General features: G+C 41.3%; 1 protein-coding gene across 1 annotated transcript; it reads right to left on the bottom strand.

Annotated features, from left to right (window-relative positions):
• Positions 1–1,730: 1,730 nt before the first annotated feature.
• Positions 1,731–13,612, bottom strand: sall1a (spalt-like transcription factor 1a). Its single transcript, XM_012880202.3, has 3 exons — positions 12,718–13,612; positions 4,229–7,638; positions 1,731–3,460 (listed from the first exon to the last, which is right to left on the bottom strand). The coding sequence occupies exons 1-3, from the start codon at positions 12,788–12,790 to the stop codon at positions 3,020–3,022; spliced, it is 3,924 nt and encodes a 1,307-aa protein (XP_012735656.2). The 5' UTR covers positions 12,791–13,612; the 3' UTR covers positions 1,731–3,019.
• Between the last annotated feature and the right edge of the window lie 4,393 nt (positions 13,613–18,005).

Here is an 18,005-nt window from a genome sequence, read left to right as displayed (position 1 = left end):
GAACATCTTTTATTGTTTTTAATATGTGATCTGTCTATGCATTTAAACAACTCTGGTTTTTAAATATAGGGTTTGGAGTCACGGAATACTTAATAAAAGGACTTCTAGCACAATCTGGCTTCCTCTGAAGACAAATGGTTTGGCTTTTGCAATGCAGCAGCTGCACACACAGCCCTTACTAAAGGCCAATCCTTTAATGAAACTTTGAGTGTACAGTAAGTGCACAGGAGTGGCTTACAGCTAAATAGAGTAATGTTTCTGAGCTGATGGTTCCCATCCTCTTCAGCCACTGCAGCCCATCGAGCCATTTGGCTGAAATGGGGAAAAATAAAACTCAAGACAAGAGACTGGAAATAAATCCAGCTTTAGATGCATGTGCGAGTGTGTCTGTCTTTGATAGGACAGTTTCAGAGACTCCCGGCGGCACCAGAATAAACTGTAAGCGGGGCAGAGTGGGGCAGCCCCCCCACCTCTTAGTGAACAGCGATTGTGTTTCAGTGTGTTTGCTCGGCTCTTCCTGTGGTGCTGCGTGTTGTGGAGCAAAAAGCCACTGCTGGGGAGCCACAGTGGAAGAGATCAATCGTACACATTCCTGCCACCTGAGATTCAAGTGTTTCTGTAATACTGTACAGCTCAATCGATACGTAAAGCAAGGGACTGGGAGTGGAGGGAGTCCAATCCATGTTTGGTGCTGGTAGGGCTGACACAGAGTTAAAGAAGGCAGGTTTTGCTGAATGTTAAACTTCCCCCTGGAGCCAGGCATTTACTGACATTCATAATTTTGCAATAGTTGTATATTTGAAACTAAAACATTCTGGATTATTTATTTACTATAATTAATGAGCTTCTTCTTATTATTAATATTATTATTATTGTTTTTAATAATAATATTATTACTTTTATTCAGTCGTACTTCCTGTGTCCAATATGATCTAAAAAACATTTTAAATAAAGCCCATAGAAAGGAAGTGTTTGTCCTAATTAGGTAGGAATGTGGATCAGTTTTGTTTTCTTTCTGTCTTTCAAGGAATCTCTCAGGAAGCCGGCGCGCTGCGTCAACACAGCTCAGGGGAACACATGTGACTGTTAAAAGGAAAGCGGGCTCTGTGCGCAAGGATCATTTAGCTTCAACGTCTTGAAATCTAAAACGTAAATATTGTTTTTTTTTTCTTTTGGAGTGGGGCAGTGGAGGAGGTGGGGTGCTTTGCGAAGAGGAGAGGGAGTGCGCAAAAAGGGGATGCTGAACTGGGCAGAAAGGAGCGGATTCTGCACTGCAGGATGTGCAGCGATGTGTTAAATTAAATGCAGCTGGAGGATTTTTTTTTTCTTGAGTTACACAAAAAATGTAAAACAATCCTATTTGATGCCTGAAATTTGCCATCAGTATTTACATCTCATTGAGCTGGATTTTTGTGATATTAAAAATGGAAGACCACAATCAGTTTCATTCCCAAATTAAAAATGATAGCCACCTTAAAGTTAAAAACTATTTATTAATGCTTAGACTAAACAAATTGCTTTGCTCATAACAGCTTTCTTATTTCCCCTTTATAATGCTGTAATTTACATTACAACCCTATTTCTAAGCATTTCAATATAAAATGAGGTGGAAAACTTTCATCTCTCATTGAAAAAAAAATTAAGACTGAGTATTAAAAAAAATAAGCTCTGAAGAAAATTTATGTTTGATAAAAAATCAAATTAGATGTGTGAAAATAGCTTCCACCAAGAAGTTAAAAGGCATTTATTTTTATGCAGAGTGAGGGAATAAAAGCACACAAGCACACACAAAAGGTTTCTTTTGGAAAACTGATGTATTGTATTATTAGAGTAAAGAATTACAGTATCTTAGTTGTTAGTAGGTATTAAAGTGTAGAGAAACTGGACCCATAAAGATCTTCCAACTTTCCAAGAAAGTGCATGTAACAGTCCAACGGTTGTCATACCCAATATATATTTATATTTATAAAAACGCTCTCAGTTTGTACCCCCCCTCCCCCCACCAGGTCGTGATGGACTTCTCATGTAATGAAGTATGTACATTATCCCACATGGGACGTTGGATTTACCAAATCTGAACGTATTTACAGAAGCTTCAACACATGACTTTGCACTTGATGACATAGGGAGGTTGCTCGGACATAGCAGCAATGTGGAAATCCAGCTGAGAAACTACAAGAGAATCCCTCTCGACTGATTGGCTGCCAGGGCTCCAAATAAAATAAACCTGACGGAATATTCCCCCTCTGTGTAACCGTCTTGCTCAAGACAAGAGCAACAAATAGAAGAAAAAAAAAACAAAAAAAATGTAAGTAAACAGAAATGAAAAGTAAAATAGCCAAGAATTGTAACAATAAAACAAGTTAACACTAAAGAAACTCTTGAAATGTAGCAAACTTTAATATTTTGCCTTCCTTAAATAAGATAAAGGTAAACAACAACTAGAAAATAGGAACTATCACATAATTTTGTCCCTTGCTTGAATGTCATTGTTTTGTCTCAACAAGGGAAGGGGAAACACACAGATGTTAGACCATCTACCGGAGATCAGTGTACATTATTTACAGCACATTTGTTTTGTTTATTACAGGGCTAATGTATCACATGAACACAGACAGCTCGGTTATAGTAACTACAGACAGAAAATAACTTAATGCCAAGGTTAGGTTATCCAACCAGATTCTCTAAGTCTCCGAAGCACATATTTAAAGCACCCATACATACCCATTCTGGTTTTAAAAATAAACAAACCCTAACTGTTAATGCTTCCACTTGTTTTCAAGCAAGGTTATAATCACTAATAAATAAGCTCCGTAAAACTATAACATGTACATTGTACAAAAAAAGCAACTTGTCTTCACACGAGTGTCCGTGAAGGTTCAATGGCGAGCAAAGCAGTCCAGTTGATTTTTATCCTCGTCTTGTTCTCTTCCCGTCTCTTCTTCTCCGTGCGTACACATGTGTTCGCGGTGCCTAGAGGCACCTATGCATGTCTGTACCAAACACAGGCGCATGCACGCTAATTGGTGACAATCTCTTTATTATCCTCCATGAAGCGTGTGAACCGGAAGTGCGACCCATTCTCTGTGTTGGCCATTTTCTCGAGGCCGGCGAGAGCGGCGTTGGGCTCAGCGCTGTGCAGCCTGTCTAGGCTGCCTGTGAGGCCACCTATAGGAGAGCTGCCCCCGTTTCCCACGCTGCCCGACAGAGATGGGATGCCTCCATTCTGAATGACAGAGATTTCATTCGTCTTCATTGCCAGCCCGTTGGAGAAGGCTGCTGCGTACTGGTTCCAGAAGCTGGCCGGGTCCCCGTTGCTTCCCCTTGATGCCATGTCTTTCTGAAAGATTTCGGGGAACTTTACTGGGTTTGTGCCCAAGAAGGCCATTGGACCGTCCACAGAGAGCCTACGGCCCCGTCTGGCAGGAGCACTGTTCCACATGTGTGTGCCCATGTGGACCTATGCAGGTGGAGAGGGAGGGAGGGGGGGGATAAAGGGAACAGAAGGAGGGAAGGACAGACACGGAGATGGATAAAAATTAGTGTTGTTTACAAACTTGGCTACAGGAGCTGCACATGAGATGATGCAATGGAAAAAATAATCATAATGCTTGACGGTATTTAAATGGCTTCACACCCTGAGCCCAGCAGCCTGGTTAGCTGTCTATGCTGTGTGAGGTACCAACAGGCAATAAACATCTTATTTTGGCACGACAGGGTGTTTAATCTGAACTTTAATTTGCTCATCTCACGGAGACCTACAGGGTTTGTGCCAAGATTACACTGCCCAGTTGCATTGCTCCAGACAACTAATACCAAGTTTTCATAAATACTCCTTGTTCCTAGTCCTTAAATACAGTCTAAAAAACTCTGTGTAAAAGTATTTTATTTACTACTTCTGAATCTTAGGATTAAAATACTGAGGGAAGTTTTGACTTTCTTGAGACTGGAAACTTAGAAGTTAACCTAGAACTGGATTGTATTTTGGGACAAGAATTTGGGACCAAAATATGTTTTTATCTTCTGTGCACTCTAGTTACAAGTTTCTGTAGATCATTGAGCATATTCTTTTCAGACTGATGTAGGCTTGTGACTTTTCTTAGAGACTCCTGTGGGAAAATACATTGTAACCTAGCTCACTGTAACGATTAATTCTACAACGACAAGTAGTGTACAACTAACCAGAAGGCCAAGCAATGTATTTCTCATTATTCTGTCTTTCATTTACCTTGAGGTTTCCTTTGGTGGTGAAAGCCCGACCACAGATGCTGCAGGCAAACGGTTTTTCCCCTGTGTGGGTTCTCTCATGGATCTGTAGAGCACTGGATGAAGAGAAACACTTCCCACAGGTGTTGCAGAAATGTTGTTTGGGAGTCCTGCGTGGTGGAGCAGCCGAGAGCACTGGGGAGGTGGATGCAGATGATGTGACCAAGCCTGGGGTGACATCTTTGTTCTCTTGGTGGAGGCTATGGAGAAAGCCATTGACCTCTGGTTTGCTGAGAGATCCAACGGAAAGGAGGGAAGGGGTTGGGCTGGAGGACAGGCTGGTGTTTGACGGCTCAAAGAGCTGCGAGGGAAGATCTCTCATTTGATGAGTTAACATGTGCTGCTTGAGGTTACCTTTGGTGGAAAAACCTCTGTTACAAGCCGTGCAAATAAATGGTCGCTCTTTGGTATGGCTTCGATAGTGAATGTCCAAGGCACTCTGACAAGCAAAGGTTTTTCCACAGATGTCACATGATGTGTTTTTGATGGTGCTACGCTCACGAAAGGGAAATATCATGCCCAGAGGATCTCTAGAGGGATTAACAGATGTCAGGTCTAGGGCTCCAATGTTGGAGGGGTGAGAGTGCAGAAGGCTTGCACTGGTGTGGTCCATTGATAAGGCCCTCTGTTGCCTTTCTTCAAGGCTAGGAGATTTGCGTGGTTGTAGTTGCATGCTAGAGGGAGATGGAGCCTGCATGGAGGAGGTAGATTCTGACACAGCTGGACTCCCAGCACTTTGGCTTTCAACATCCCCTCCGAGAGATGAGGAGTCATTGGTGAGGCAATCCCCCTCAACAAAGCCATTTGCACTGAGCTTCAACTGGCTGGTTGGGACCTCTTCCATTTCATTACTCTGAACATTTTCTTGACCAATTTTGTCCTGTCCCTCCTGGTTTTCCATTTCATGGGGGTTTGGGGAATTACATAGACTGTCTTGGGAAGCATCAACTGACCTGGGTGTGTCTGGTACACTGCTATCTGGGCCTTCATCCATCCCCTCAATGTTGTCATCGGAGAAATTATCAAGATCATCAAAGTTTCTCTCATCATATGAGCCAGTATCAGAGGCCATGGACTCTGGATAACTTTCTGGCAAAGGGGTGTTGGGGATCTGCCCACCCATGTGCATACGGATATGTTGCTGAAGAACCACAGCATTTGTGAACTTCTTCTGACAAATGGGGCAGGAGTGTTGAACTCTTAGAGGAGGCATGGCCCTGTGAACGCTGTAGTGGGTTTTTAGATTTCCCTTGGTGGTGAATGCTCTACCACAGATTTTACACTTGAAAGGCCTCTCCCCTGTGTGAGTGCGATAGTGCATTTTTAGAGCACTCTGGCAGCTCAATACACGGTGGCAGATGACACATTCGTTTGGGTCTGTCACCTTCCTGTCAATGTTTTCCACAAGCTGCTGTAGTTTGGAGGTCTCTGACCCCTGGAGAGGATCCAGGATACCTCCAAAAGGGAACTTAGCCTTGAACTGATCAGTCAGAAGAGGCATGAGTGGGTTGGTCATCATAGGTGGGCTGTTAGAAGTTGTATATTCTGCAGTACTCTCCGATGCAGAACTCACATTTGTCATTAAGACTGACGAGTGGCTTCCTTCTTCAGTTTTTCCATTTGAGGTAGGTAAAGTTGCACCTTCACCCTCTTCAGACACTCCATCATTAGTTTTAGCTGAAAGCTCAGTAGCACATGAGTCATTCTTTGCAGTAACAGAAGGGCTAGCTATGGCTATAGAATGATCTTCCTTTTTGATGAAATGGGGCAAGCTCGGCATAGTTGGTGGAAGAAGCATACCAACTGAGGTTGTCAGAGTGGGTAAAACTGGCTTGCTGTCCAGCCAGCTAGTGACAGGTTTTTCAGGTGGCATAGACATGCCATATGGTATACCAGTACTTGTTGGTATGTTGTCTAGATGCTCGGGAACAGGATAGGGGTTCATCTGGATATGTGGGTATTTTTCTTTATGACGCTGGAAATGCACCTTCAGGTTACCACGAGTGGAAAAGCGGTTACCACAGATATTACACTTGTATGGTCTCTCACCTGTGTGAGAGCGAAGATGGATTTGCAAGGCACTGTCACTCCCAAACACCTTGCCACAAAACCTGCACTTATGTTTGAAGAAAGCCTCGTCAGAGCTAGTCTTGTGTTCAAATGATGTTACATTTGGCGGCTTGCCTTTCCTCTGTTGGGCCAGAACAGCTAGAGAGTTCAGGTCCTCAACAGTGGTGCCAACACTGGGCAGTGAGCTTGTGAACATGGGGTTTCCAGGTGGGGGCTGAGGTAGAAGGGGATTCACTGCAGAACTTAATAAGCTACCTATTCCAAATGCTGGCGTTGATGATTTAGCAAGCGAGGAGTTACTTAGCTGAGAGTGGAGGCTACTCATAACACTAGGCCTCTTGTCAGAGGACTGAGGATTGACTGTTGATGGTCCCAGTGTTGTAACACTCTGAGATGTCTCACTGCTGCTTGGGTTCGGCTGAGGTAGCTGCGCTGCTGCAGCCAGTTGTTTTAGGCTACTGATGCTGGCTGACTGACTTGCCAGGTTCTGCGCGAGGCCTGCGGCTGCAGCCAGCTGTTGAGAGAGATGGGAGCTTAGTGTGGTCAATGGGCTGGCAGCAGGCCCCATTGTGCCTGGAGCAGAAGTTGGGGGTACCTGCATTTCTGGAGACTGAGAAGCTAATAGTAATATCTGATGGCGGATTTGCTCTATGAGCTGCAGCTGGTGGATCTGCTGCTGTTGCAGGGCTAAAAGCTGCTCCATCAGGGCTGGCACAGCCACCCTGGGTCCCCCAGTGGATCGGGTCTCTTGGGAGAATTGAGCCACGGCCACTTTAGTGCTCTGAAGATTTTCAATTATGACATTGCTGTTGATCATGGAGAAGTTTCCCAGTTCAGTGAGGTTACTGAGCTGAGGTAGTGAGGCAGAGATAACCGAAGTACCTACTGCAGGGCCAGAGGTACCCCTCCCTGCATGGCCGCTGACTGTATCAATGGAGCTCCCACTCTCTATTTGACCGCCTTCCTCTTCTTGGCCACTGCTCATTCCGGAAACATCCATGTCCATGGATTCGTCTTTTTCAAGGTTGTTGGGCTCCAACAGCTCTCTGCACTCTGTTTGATCAGTGTTATTAGCTGTGTCATTCATCTGGTCATCAGGATTATGGGAAGGAGACCCGGGTGAGAAACTTCCAGCGGGGGAGGCAGGATTTTCATTTACTATCAAAACTAGCTGATTCTTAGTGCAATTTTTCTGGTGTTCCTCAAAATCTGGAAGTTCAAAGAACTCAGCACAACATCTACTGCAGACATGGGCGTCTGACTCCTTGAAGGGGGGGTCCTCAGAGCAAAGTCCAGTGTCCCCTGAAAAAGAGGAAACAGAGGATTAGTGATTATAGATGTTTTACAGCTGAAAAAACAGCTTTATCTCCTTAAATTCCATTGTTGTTAATCTTAAATTAATCAGTTTTGCACTTATCCTTTTGATGTGCTCAAAGAAACAATGATTCTAAAGAAACAATGAGCCAACAAAATTAGAAAAGCCTTTATACAACACAGTGGCCTCGGAAACATGATAAGATGATATAGAAAATCTATGGGAACTATGCAAATATTCTTTAAATGCGATCTTTGAAGGTGCGTGTCTGAGTTTCATCAGCCCAGCAAAAGGTAATCATTTTCTTCAGATAATCCATCAAAATATAAAACGGAGTGAAGCAAAGACATTGGTTCTTAATGAAATTTCATAGAAAAGCATTGATTTCCTATAACTCGTGGCCTTCAAAGTCTTCTTGTCCATTCGGTGAAAGAAAAAAGCATTTGAGGGTCTTATTAGACTTTCAATTTGCTGTCAACTTTGCTCATTTTCAGCCAACTATGGGCATCTTGGACAGGTTATCTATGTCACTAAACTAATTTGTCTCCGCTCTCCCCGCAGTCACAGTGAGGCAAAAACAACACAGCTTTGAGCACCCAGATGTGTAAACTAAAATAAAACAAAGTATTTAAAACTATAAAAGTTTGATACGCAACCCTGACGGAATAAAAAAAGTCATAAACAAATTTGCTGTAGGTAAAAATATAAGAAGACGACAAACAATGCGTTTACTGTCCCACGATGGAGAAATTTAGGCATGACAATGGCAAAAACCCACAGACGGCGTTATATTAGATTAGTAATGAATTACAAGCTGTTTTAAAGGGAAGGAAAGAGAATGAACCTATCAGAACGGCAAAAAATAAAATAATGCGCAAAAACTACAATTTACTGAAAACGGGGGGAAAAAATTACCTTCAGTCTGAAAATTTGTTTCATAATTTCAAAAAGTCTATTATGACACAGAGGGGTAGGACTGTACATTTAATGAATCACAAACTTGCCAAAACTGAGAAACTGAACAAACCAGCTAACAGACCAAGCAATGAAGACAAAAACTTATGCTTTTACTCAGACAGAATTCAAAAGCAATGACCCTAACTGACATGAACACAGAAACAGATTTTTTTCAAATGTTCCCTTTTAATAAAACTGGACGAGTCAGATAGTGAAAAGCCAGGACGACACCCTGCCCCCAGAGCAACCACTGCACCAAAGACTTTCCTCATTCACTTCCCTTTGTCACACTAAAATCTTGCTATTTAACATACAAGTTGATTTACAAATTGCATTTCTCTATGAATCCCTTTCATTGTGGCTCCGGCCCCTCAAAACACTTTCATCAGCGCCAAGAATTCATTTGCAAATGAAACCCAGAGGAGCGCAGCCTTGCCCCACAGAGAGACAGGATGCCTTCCCATTGTTCGCGCAGCATGGGAGCGGCGGGGATCGTCGGCGCAGCCTGGCCCTCTGCTCATCCCAGTCGACTCAAAGCAGATCCTGTTTAATTCAGGGATTATCTCCTTCAATGTTTCTACGCTCAGAGACACTGGATAACGCAAAGTTGCCATGACAGTAAACCCCGGCCCTCACACCATCAAACCATGCAAACACGGAAGATTCAACTTTAATGATAACTTTTCATGTTAAATCCCCCCTTCCTCCCACCCATCGACCTACAACCAGAGTGTTAAATTTGAAAAAAAATATGTGTGTGTGTGTGTGTGTGTGTGAGTGAGAGCGAGAGACAGAGGAATATAGAAAATAGAAAAAACAAAATTCCTCTCCGCTTAACATGAATAAAGTGTGACGCAAATTAAAATACAAGGCAAAGTGGGATATATACAAAAAGAAGGAAACATTAATTAACTTTGGAGAAATGGAAGGTTAGTCCTAAATAAAAAAAATATTTTTGCGCTAAAATGTGCATTGATGTCTGAAATGAAATACCAACGGGACACCTTGTAGAAAAGCATGGATATTCTAAAATGAAACTGTCACATTTAAATCCAAAAGCATGAAATAAATGTATTTTTTTCAAATTAATTTCTTATTTATCAAAAAATATAAAGTGTTTAATGCACCTTTAGTAAAACTTTTGCTGTACAATTAAGTAAAAGAATTAGCAAAAATGAAAACATTTTTTATGATACTAATTAAGCAACTATAAAATGCATTAATCGTATTTGTGTAACACTGCAGTGGTAGGTCTCATCTTGCCCTGTTGAATCTTAAGCTGAAGCTGTGGCAGAAAATTATTTTTTGCACAGGCCGAAAAATATTTTTTACATCAGTAAATTCCCGCGGCTCCAAAATGAATCTACAAACTCTGCCATACTTAAAGACCAACAAAGGATCAAATCTGAGTCAATTCATCACCACAAATCCACTGACCACATACGACAAGTATAACCAACAACGCAGATGCTAGCATTAGGCTTAAGTCCCAGAATAGCAAGGATTAACTTCGAATTAAAATTAAGATAAAGTCAAGTAGGTATGAAGGATTGTGTAAAATGTCTATAGAGTCTGCATACAAAGAAAGAGAGCAGGACTAAAAGGTGTTAGGAAAGACAAAGAGCCGGAGGACAGATTTTGAAAAGCGAGGATTAGTGGGAAAAGTTAAAGGCGAGCTTTGAGAGATCCTACGTTATTTTTTTGCGCAGGGGGCCTCTGTGAGCTTCCTGACACTTGTAACTTCAGAGGGGTTTCTGTTCAAGTCGTCTCCAGCCCACCGAACACTAGATGGGGTTCCACTAAAAGCTGCCGAGGGTCCAGGAAGAGACTCACATCTCAGAAGCTCTGCCCCGGTGACACGGTTAAAGCTTAAGGGGAGGGAAAGACACAAAGCAAGTCCTTCATGCTACACCTAGACTCACACCACATAAACACTGGCAAGTTGACAAGCAACTGCACTCTGTCTTTGAAGGGAACAACAGTGTAAAAAAAAGGGGGGGGGGGGGGGGCTGCCCAGCCAGTCTTCTCTTCTAGGGGGACCCACTCTGATAGGGCGTGAGGGGATGGACACAACACTGATAAGGCCCCGCAGTCACACCACACACACTTAAATAAAGAGCCGAGGCCTTGCTGGGCCGCCCGCAGCTCCGATCAGCACGCTCAATGACAAGGCTGAGGGGAACACACTGGGCACTGAACTCTGATCACCTCCACACAGAGGGGCCACTGGCAAAGGTTAAAACAGCTCAACATCCCACCCTCCACGGCTCTCACGCCCGACCTCCCAAGCAACTGCAGCGCCCTTAGCCTCGCAACTTTCTGTTTCGTTTCCCCATCACACAACTGTCACAAAACACTTTTAAAAACACCGAACACTGTCTCAGCTAAAGATTTCTACATTCACACAGACCACATCTCCCAGGTCCAACAACTATACACACTCGGAACGCTTGTATTTACTTCCACAAGCAGAATAGCACTGGACATACTTTAAGTGAAAAAAGTTAGTCCTCATTATGTTTAGACTGTTGGATTTAAGGAGAAATGCTGGAAAAATACGATATTCGGGGAGTTACCTGTAGGTATTGAATAAACCACCATGCACAAAAAAGGTCACAAACTGAACTGCAAGAGTGCTTCCGCTTTACTTTCTCCAGAAATAATTAAAAGCTATTTTGTATTTTTTTGAAGACTACCTTACCTGCATCGACTATATTTGAAGGCCTTATAGGACCTCAATACCATTATGAAATCTAAGTTTTATTTAAAAAACATATTTTTTATCATGTATAGCGTTGCAAACTATAGAGTAATGAGTTAAAATGTTTTAAAAAAGCATTGATTAAGATTACTTTGTTAAATTGTGGGAATTAAAAGAATGGTTATTTTCTTAGTGACGAGCGCTCTGTATTGAGCAAAACAAACTCCATGTCAGTTATCTAACTGTCTTATCAAGCCATTGTTTTTCATTGTTTTTCTTTTCTTTTCCTTTGAATAGTTTTAATGAAATCTCGCAAAAATGTAATCAACAGGACTTTTCGTGCCCTTTTCTTAGCTTCAAAAACACGGAGAGCCACAGTTCCCATGCAATCGCACTTCCGTGTGCCATTTGTACAAACTCGTCCCCAGTTTTAGGTGCAAAAACAATCATGAAGCATTCACGTGCCTACGTATATATATATATATATATATATATATATATATATATATATATATATATATATATATATATATATATATATATATATATATATATATATATATATATATATGTCTCGATAGGAAAAGCGTGAGCAAATAAAAAAAATCTGCTATCTGTGGCCTGTGCTGATTTACATTGCGAAATATTAAAACAAAAATTAGACCGTTGCATTTCCGAGTGTGCGCGTCTCCTCTTGGGTGAGGCGGAACTTTTAGTTTTTGCGCAAAAACTGTAATGGATGAGTCAATCCTCACGAAAGGTGAAAGACAAACAAAACATATACATGTTTTATTAGTTTTATCTCTGTTTTTGGAATGTGGGTTTATTTCTGTCTAACTCTTGGGAATAATGTAAAGACGTGTAAAAAAAATACAAAACAAACAAAAATATAATAAACAAAAAACAAAAGAACAAAACAAGGGACAACTTGTTATAGTGACTTTCCTTAGAAGAGCGGAAACACCGAGAGCGCTTCCCCTTCACAGCGCAGGACTGGAGCCGTGGAAGCTGCAGCCCTGGCCGGAGCCACAGGGTGGTCCGTGTCGGCACACGGTGGGAAGACCACCGGTGTTTTTTTAGTTTAATTGTTCTTATTTATTTATTTTTAACTTTTATATTATAATAAGTGCGAAATAAAGGTATAGAAGTTGATATAGAACGCAAACTTGAAGAGAAAAGTAAGTTCTGTTTACTTTCTAAATTATGTTTAACTTTAGTTAGTGCTGACCTAAAAGTGAACATAAACGTGATCAACATCTTTTATGCGATGAAAACGATGTACATAAATCTCCGAGCTCTGTTAGAAGTAAAAACAGAGCTACACTTCAAGGATCAGCTTTCCCATCAGTTTCGGCGAAACCCGGTTAAAAAAGTGGCCGCAGTTGTGCAGAAGCAGCGGCAGACTCACCATTGTGCTCCGGTAAAGGCAGATGAGGATCGGACTGGAAGTGTTGCGGCTTTGCTTGTTTCCTCCGCGACATGCTGGCTGGCACATCAGCAGGCAAAGAATAAAAAAATGACTACAAAACCTCCTCAAAAATTACGTAAATCGAGCCCATCCACCGCGCATGTGCCCCGTTATGATTATCAATAATGCCGTGCGATTAATCATACGGAGGTGGTGGAGGGTTGGAGGGGGGGCTTCTTTGAAAGGCGATTGGCACCTCGCCAGCCCCCCTCCTATTCAAATGAAGTCTCTTTAATCAATTAGCTCCTGATTTGCTGGGGACTCTTGTCTCTCTCTCAGCTCCCACCCAATGAGTTGATCCGTACGGAAAGAAAGGCTGGCGTTTCCAAACTCCCTTTAGATACGGTTTAACCCCTTCTGTGAGCCAAGCCAGGAGCTTATCTGGACTACTACAGGGGAATGTCAGCTTCTCGAGTCCATTCCTGCGGCCGGATCTTTTCAGTCTTTCACACAGATTCAGCAGCGATCAGCCTGGATAGATGCGCACCGCAGTCTCTGCCGCTCTCTGAGAAAAACTTTCTTCCCGTTCTTTCTCTCTCTCTCTCTCTCTTCGCAGCGCTCTGGCATTAAGATGGTCGGGATTCGGGCTCTTGTTACTTTGAACACCAAACTGTTGTGAGAGAGTTTAGTGCGCCGAAAACAAACAAACAACAAAAAAAGAGCATAAATGATCCACGCGAAAAAAAAAAAAAAACGCGTTCCTTTAAAGGTCCACGCTGCGGATTCAGGACCCCCCAAAATAAAACAGTGCTTTATTGGATTATTATTAGCAGAAAGGGAGTTACTTAACTAACACGTTTTCACCACGCACAGCGCTCTGCGAATAAACAAACTTTGAGGGCCCGTGAAGCGGCAGTGGGACGAACGCGGAGCCCGGCCCATCGAGGACGTGATTGGTCACTGAGTTATTCAGTCACTCCGCTACTCACCTCCACCTCCTTCTACAATCTCTCTCTCTCTCTCTCTCTCTCTCTCTCTCTCTCTCTCTCTCTCTCTCTCTCTCTCTCTCTCTCTCTCTCTCTCTCTCTCTCTCTCTCTCTCTCTCTCTCTCTCTCTCTCTCATTTCATTTTTGCACAGCAGATCCAAACTTATCGTGCGCGTCGGGATGTTCTGGGAGCGCAGAGAGAGAAGACTTTTCTTCTCAATTAGGAGATGGCAATTTTTTTCTTTTTTGATACGGCATGCTGGAGCAGCACCGAAAACATGTGCATGTCAATTAATTTACCGATAAAAACTTAATAAACACTGTTCTGCTTGTATAAAATAAAATAACCCGTTTACATGACTCCTTTTCCTTAGGAAAAACAGGAAGTTTGTTATTGCTGAGATAAAAAAATATATAACTTATTATTATTATTATTATTATTATTATTATTATTATTATTATTATTATTATTATTATTATTATTATTATTATTATTGGGATGTTTTAAAAAGGCAGAAGGTCCCACAGGGGTTTTCACGTGAGCGCTGAGTCGAGCAGATCTATTACCTGAAAAAGATAAACGAAGCTCTCAGTTGCGGGCTGATCTTGAGAAATGAAGATAATAACGTTACTATAGGTGATGCCTCGGATGCCATTATTTTTCCCTGAATATTTAAAGAGCAGCTGCAGGCTATAGATGGATCTGGTCCACTCTTGTGTCAGCTATCTTTTAGTTTCGACTAGCCTCGCTATTTACTTATTCATGGGAGAGAGAAAAAATGGAGAGAGAGGAAAAGGGGAAAATCTGATACTTCTGATGGCTCTAAGTGATCTTCCTTTTCTTTTTTTTTTATCCATTATCCCTAAAAAAAATCAAAAATCACTTACGCCTAAATGTGGACATAAATTATGACTGTTGATAGACAAATGGTAGATAAACTCAAATTTAAGCTGCGCCCTCCTGAATCAAAAAGCCACACATTAATGGGCGCTGCGCAATTATGAGATGCGAAACTTGAAAAGGTGCATGAGGAGAGGAGGAAAAAGAGAGGAGAGCACGAAGGGGGAGATCTGCAATATTGTAATGTCCCGGGCGGGAAAATCAATGGCCAGTTAATTGATCTGAGTGTTGGTGCGAGATTGTAAACAGGGTGATTTGCAGTCCAGGCAAGCGGCAGACATTTTAAAAAGGGGTTCACTCAGGACGCTGAGGATACAGTGTTAAAAGCCACAGGGGGGCTGGATGACACAATTTGGGGGGAGAAACTACAACAAAGTTTCAAAGGATTTGTCTAACAGTCTGAACAATATTTTTTTTAAATTATCTTTTTGTTTTTGTTGGGTTTCTTGTAATATTACACCAGAGAATAAACTGAACACCTGAAAAGATGCGTGCTTCCTCAACCAGAAAAAATAATAATATTTATATCTCAAATAATGATAACAATAATGCTAAAAGAGTCAAAATGTGTACATGAAAAACTTTGCATTTATTAAACTTTTCCATTTAATTGTCCTCTTATATTCCACCAGTTGCCCCTAGTTAAAAATAAAATAAATTGAGACTGACGCACCAACGCTTGCGCATTTGTCTGTCACGCGCAATCAATAGTGCGCGCACCATATCAGAGCAGGTCTGTGCCCGCGCGCCATCATTCACCATTATCGCTGACACGTCATGATTGATCATATATGGCTGTGGAACAGCGGCGCGTTTGAGCGCATAATGCGGTAGTTAAAGCGGTGAATTCTCCCAAACCGGAGCTGTTAGTGATCCTCACACGGTGTATTTCTTACCAGAAAGACGACCCCCCCCCCCTTCTGTTTTTCTCTCGGTCTTACGCCGTATTCAACACGTGGTGGGGTTTCTATTCACCGTCCCCTGCTCCACTTGCTCCTTGTAAGACGCTGAGTGAATTACAACGAGCTGGATCGGGCCTTCATCTGGGTCAGCTGCACGTCAGTGTCCCCTGTGCGTGAGAGTGGCGAGAAAACTTCACGGTGGTTTACAAGGATGCAAGTTCTCGGTACTGCGTCTATAGGCTGAGAACTATTACTGCTGCACGTCAGTTGAAGGTTTAGTTTACAAGACGGGAGCTGCATGCAAGACACGAAAAGAAAATCAACAAGTTGCGTTTCAGGAATAGCAAAATCAGTTTGTTCTATTCTAAAATAAAAATAAAGTTTTATGATCACAAACCTATTATTATTATTATTATTATTATTATTATTATTATTATTATTATTATTATTATTATTATTATTATTATTATTTAGACCAAATAGTGCATGATATAGTGCATGGCCTTGTTAATGACATGCTGACGTCTTGCAAAAGGATTAGGAGCTTGATTAAAGGGATTGTTGAAAGCTGGCCTCGTGCTCAAAGAAATAGAGAAATAAGCCCACATTTTCCATCTATCAAGCTGCACATGCTGTCACTGTAAACCCTGTAAAAACTCGGCACAGATCTGTTCAAGGTGTCCTGTAGGAAAGCTCCCTGGGAAAGGAATTCTAATTACTGCTTTGAAAGTGTACAAATGGTTTTATTGTTTTATATTATTTAAGTCAGCATAGCTTGGCGGTATCATTTTTTAGGTCTGCTAAGTAGAGAAGAGATACGTATTTGAAGTATGTGCGAAAATTAAAGCTTTACTCGTGGCCGAAGAAGCCTAAATAATTACACTTCACTACCTGCAGCAGCAGCACGAGCCAACCTCCATTAATTAAGAGATCAAACCCTCTCCATTGTCCTCCAGCGGTCCTGTCACCACTTGTCTGCTAAGATTGCCCCCTCCTCATTGTTCCCCTTCCTCCCCCCTCCTCCTACAACTTCCTGGAACATCACCTAATATCAATGGGCAGTGTTTGTTTTTACATTATCTAAGCTGCAGTTTCAGACAACGCTGCCTCCTTTCAGTGCTGTCCTGTTTAGGGGTAAAAAACAAGCAAAGATTTTGAGGGTGTTAGTGAAGTGGAGGAGGTCGATGGGGCTTCACGCCTGCCCGACAACACTGTGTGTGCATGTGTGTGTGTGTGTGTGTGTGTGTCCGTGTGAGACTGTGAGTCTGTTAATTTGGGTCAGCTTTAACCAGAAGTGTCGAGACCAAATCACACGAATTGCACTCAAAGTCACACAATTGATGACTCTAGACTCAATGAAATTACAAAGATCTGAGACTAAACGTACACTCTAACACCAGTGACTCATGGCTTCAATTGGACTAGGCCATCTCGGTTGGAAATACTTTATGTTTTATACATTACTCGAATTAGGTGACATTTGCCTTACAGATTTCCAGCGAGAATCACTAAACGTTAAAAAATATATATATATATATACATATACAAAGAAAGTGAGAACAAAGCCTCCAACTTGCTCCAACATTTGAACTTATGCAAAGAATAACAAAGCAAGGCTAGAGATAAATCTAAAAAGTTTTTTTTTAGTTACTTGATATTCAAAGTGTTGCATGTTGTCATTATCTGTTTAATACAAATGTAACCCAAGGATAGAAATGAAACATTCACACGAGTTGTTAAACAAGAGCCCAAACCTCCAAGCTATTAAAAACATGTAAAAATAGAAAAGCATCAAATTGTCAATTTGCACACTTTAACTATAAAATATTTTTGAACAAAAAGTTACTTTAAGGCATACGCTACATAATATTCTGTAGTACATCACCAAAACCATCCCCAAATATGTATTTTGTCAATAAACAAAATAATAAAGTTAGCATGCATGCTTATATCGTCCCATTAGGTAGGTGATAAACTTACTCTAGAAGGCATAAGTTTCTACAATAACATTTTTGTTTTCCTGTGAACTTAATGTATCACTTTTTGTTAGACCTCTACTTTTTGAACAAGGCTAGCGCATTCCTTAAAAACCTTCTATATTTAATGAATGCGTTGCTAAATATGTTTTACACATCCTTTAGAAAAATGCAAAATGCAAAGGAAAAAAAATCATCTTTTTATGTTATGATATCCTATTGTGCCAATTATGACATAAAAAAGAAAACCAGTCAATGTTTGAAATCATTTTTAGTTATTTTATTAAAAAAATCTAATAAACAACTCATTTAAAAAAAAAAAAATCAGAACTTTCTAAAAAATGTTTTTCCGCATTAGGCTTTAAAGAGTTAATTTAGACTAAAAACACAGCTACACAGAGTGTCACTTTAAGAAAATAATTGTCCAACAGGGCACGTTTTCATTGTGAAGGACACTGAAAATTAAGAGAAACAAAAAATCCAAAATGTAGATAGTTTCTTTTGAAGCTCAGCTCAACTTTCT

The sequence above is a fragment of the Fundulus heteroclitus genome, chromosome 4, assembly GCF_011125445.2.
Source record: "Fundulus heteroclitus isolate FHET01 chromosome 4, MU-UCD_Fhet_4.1, whole genome shotgun sequence".
NCBI classification, from domain to species: domain Eukaryota; kingdom Metazoa; phylum Chordata; class Actinopteri; order Cyprinodontiformes; family Fundulidae; genus Fundulus; species Fundulus heteroclitus.
Note: the sequence above shows the minus strand (reverse complement) of the source record. Positions and strands in the feature narration are given on the sequence as shown.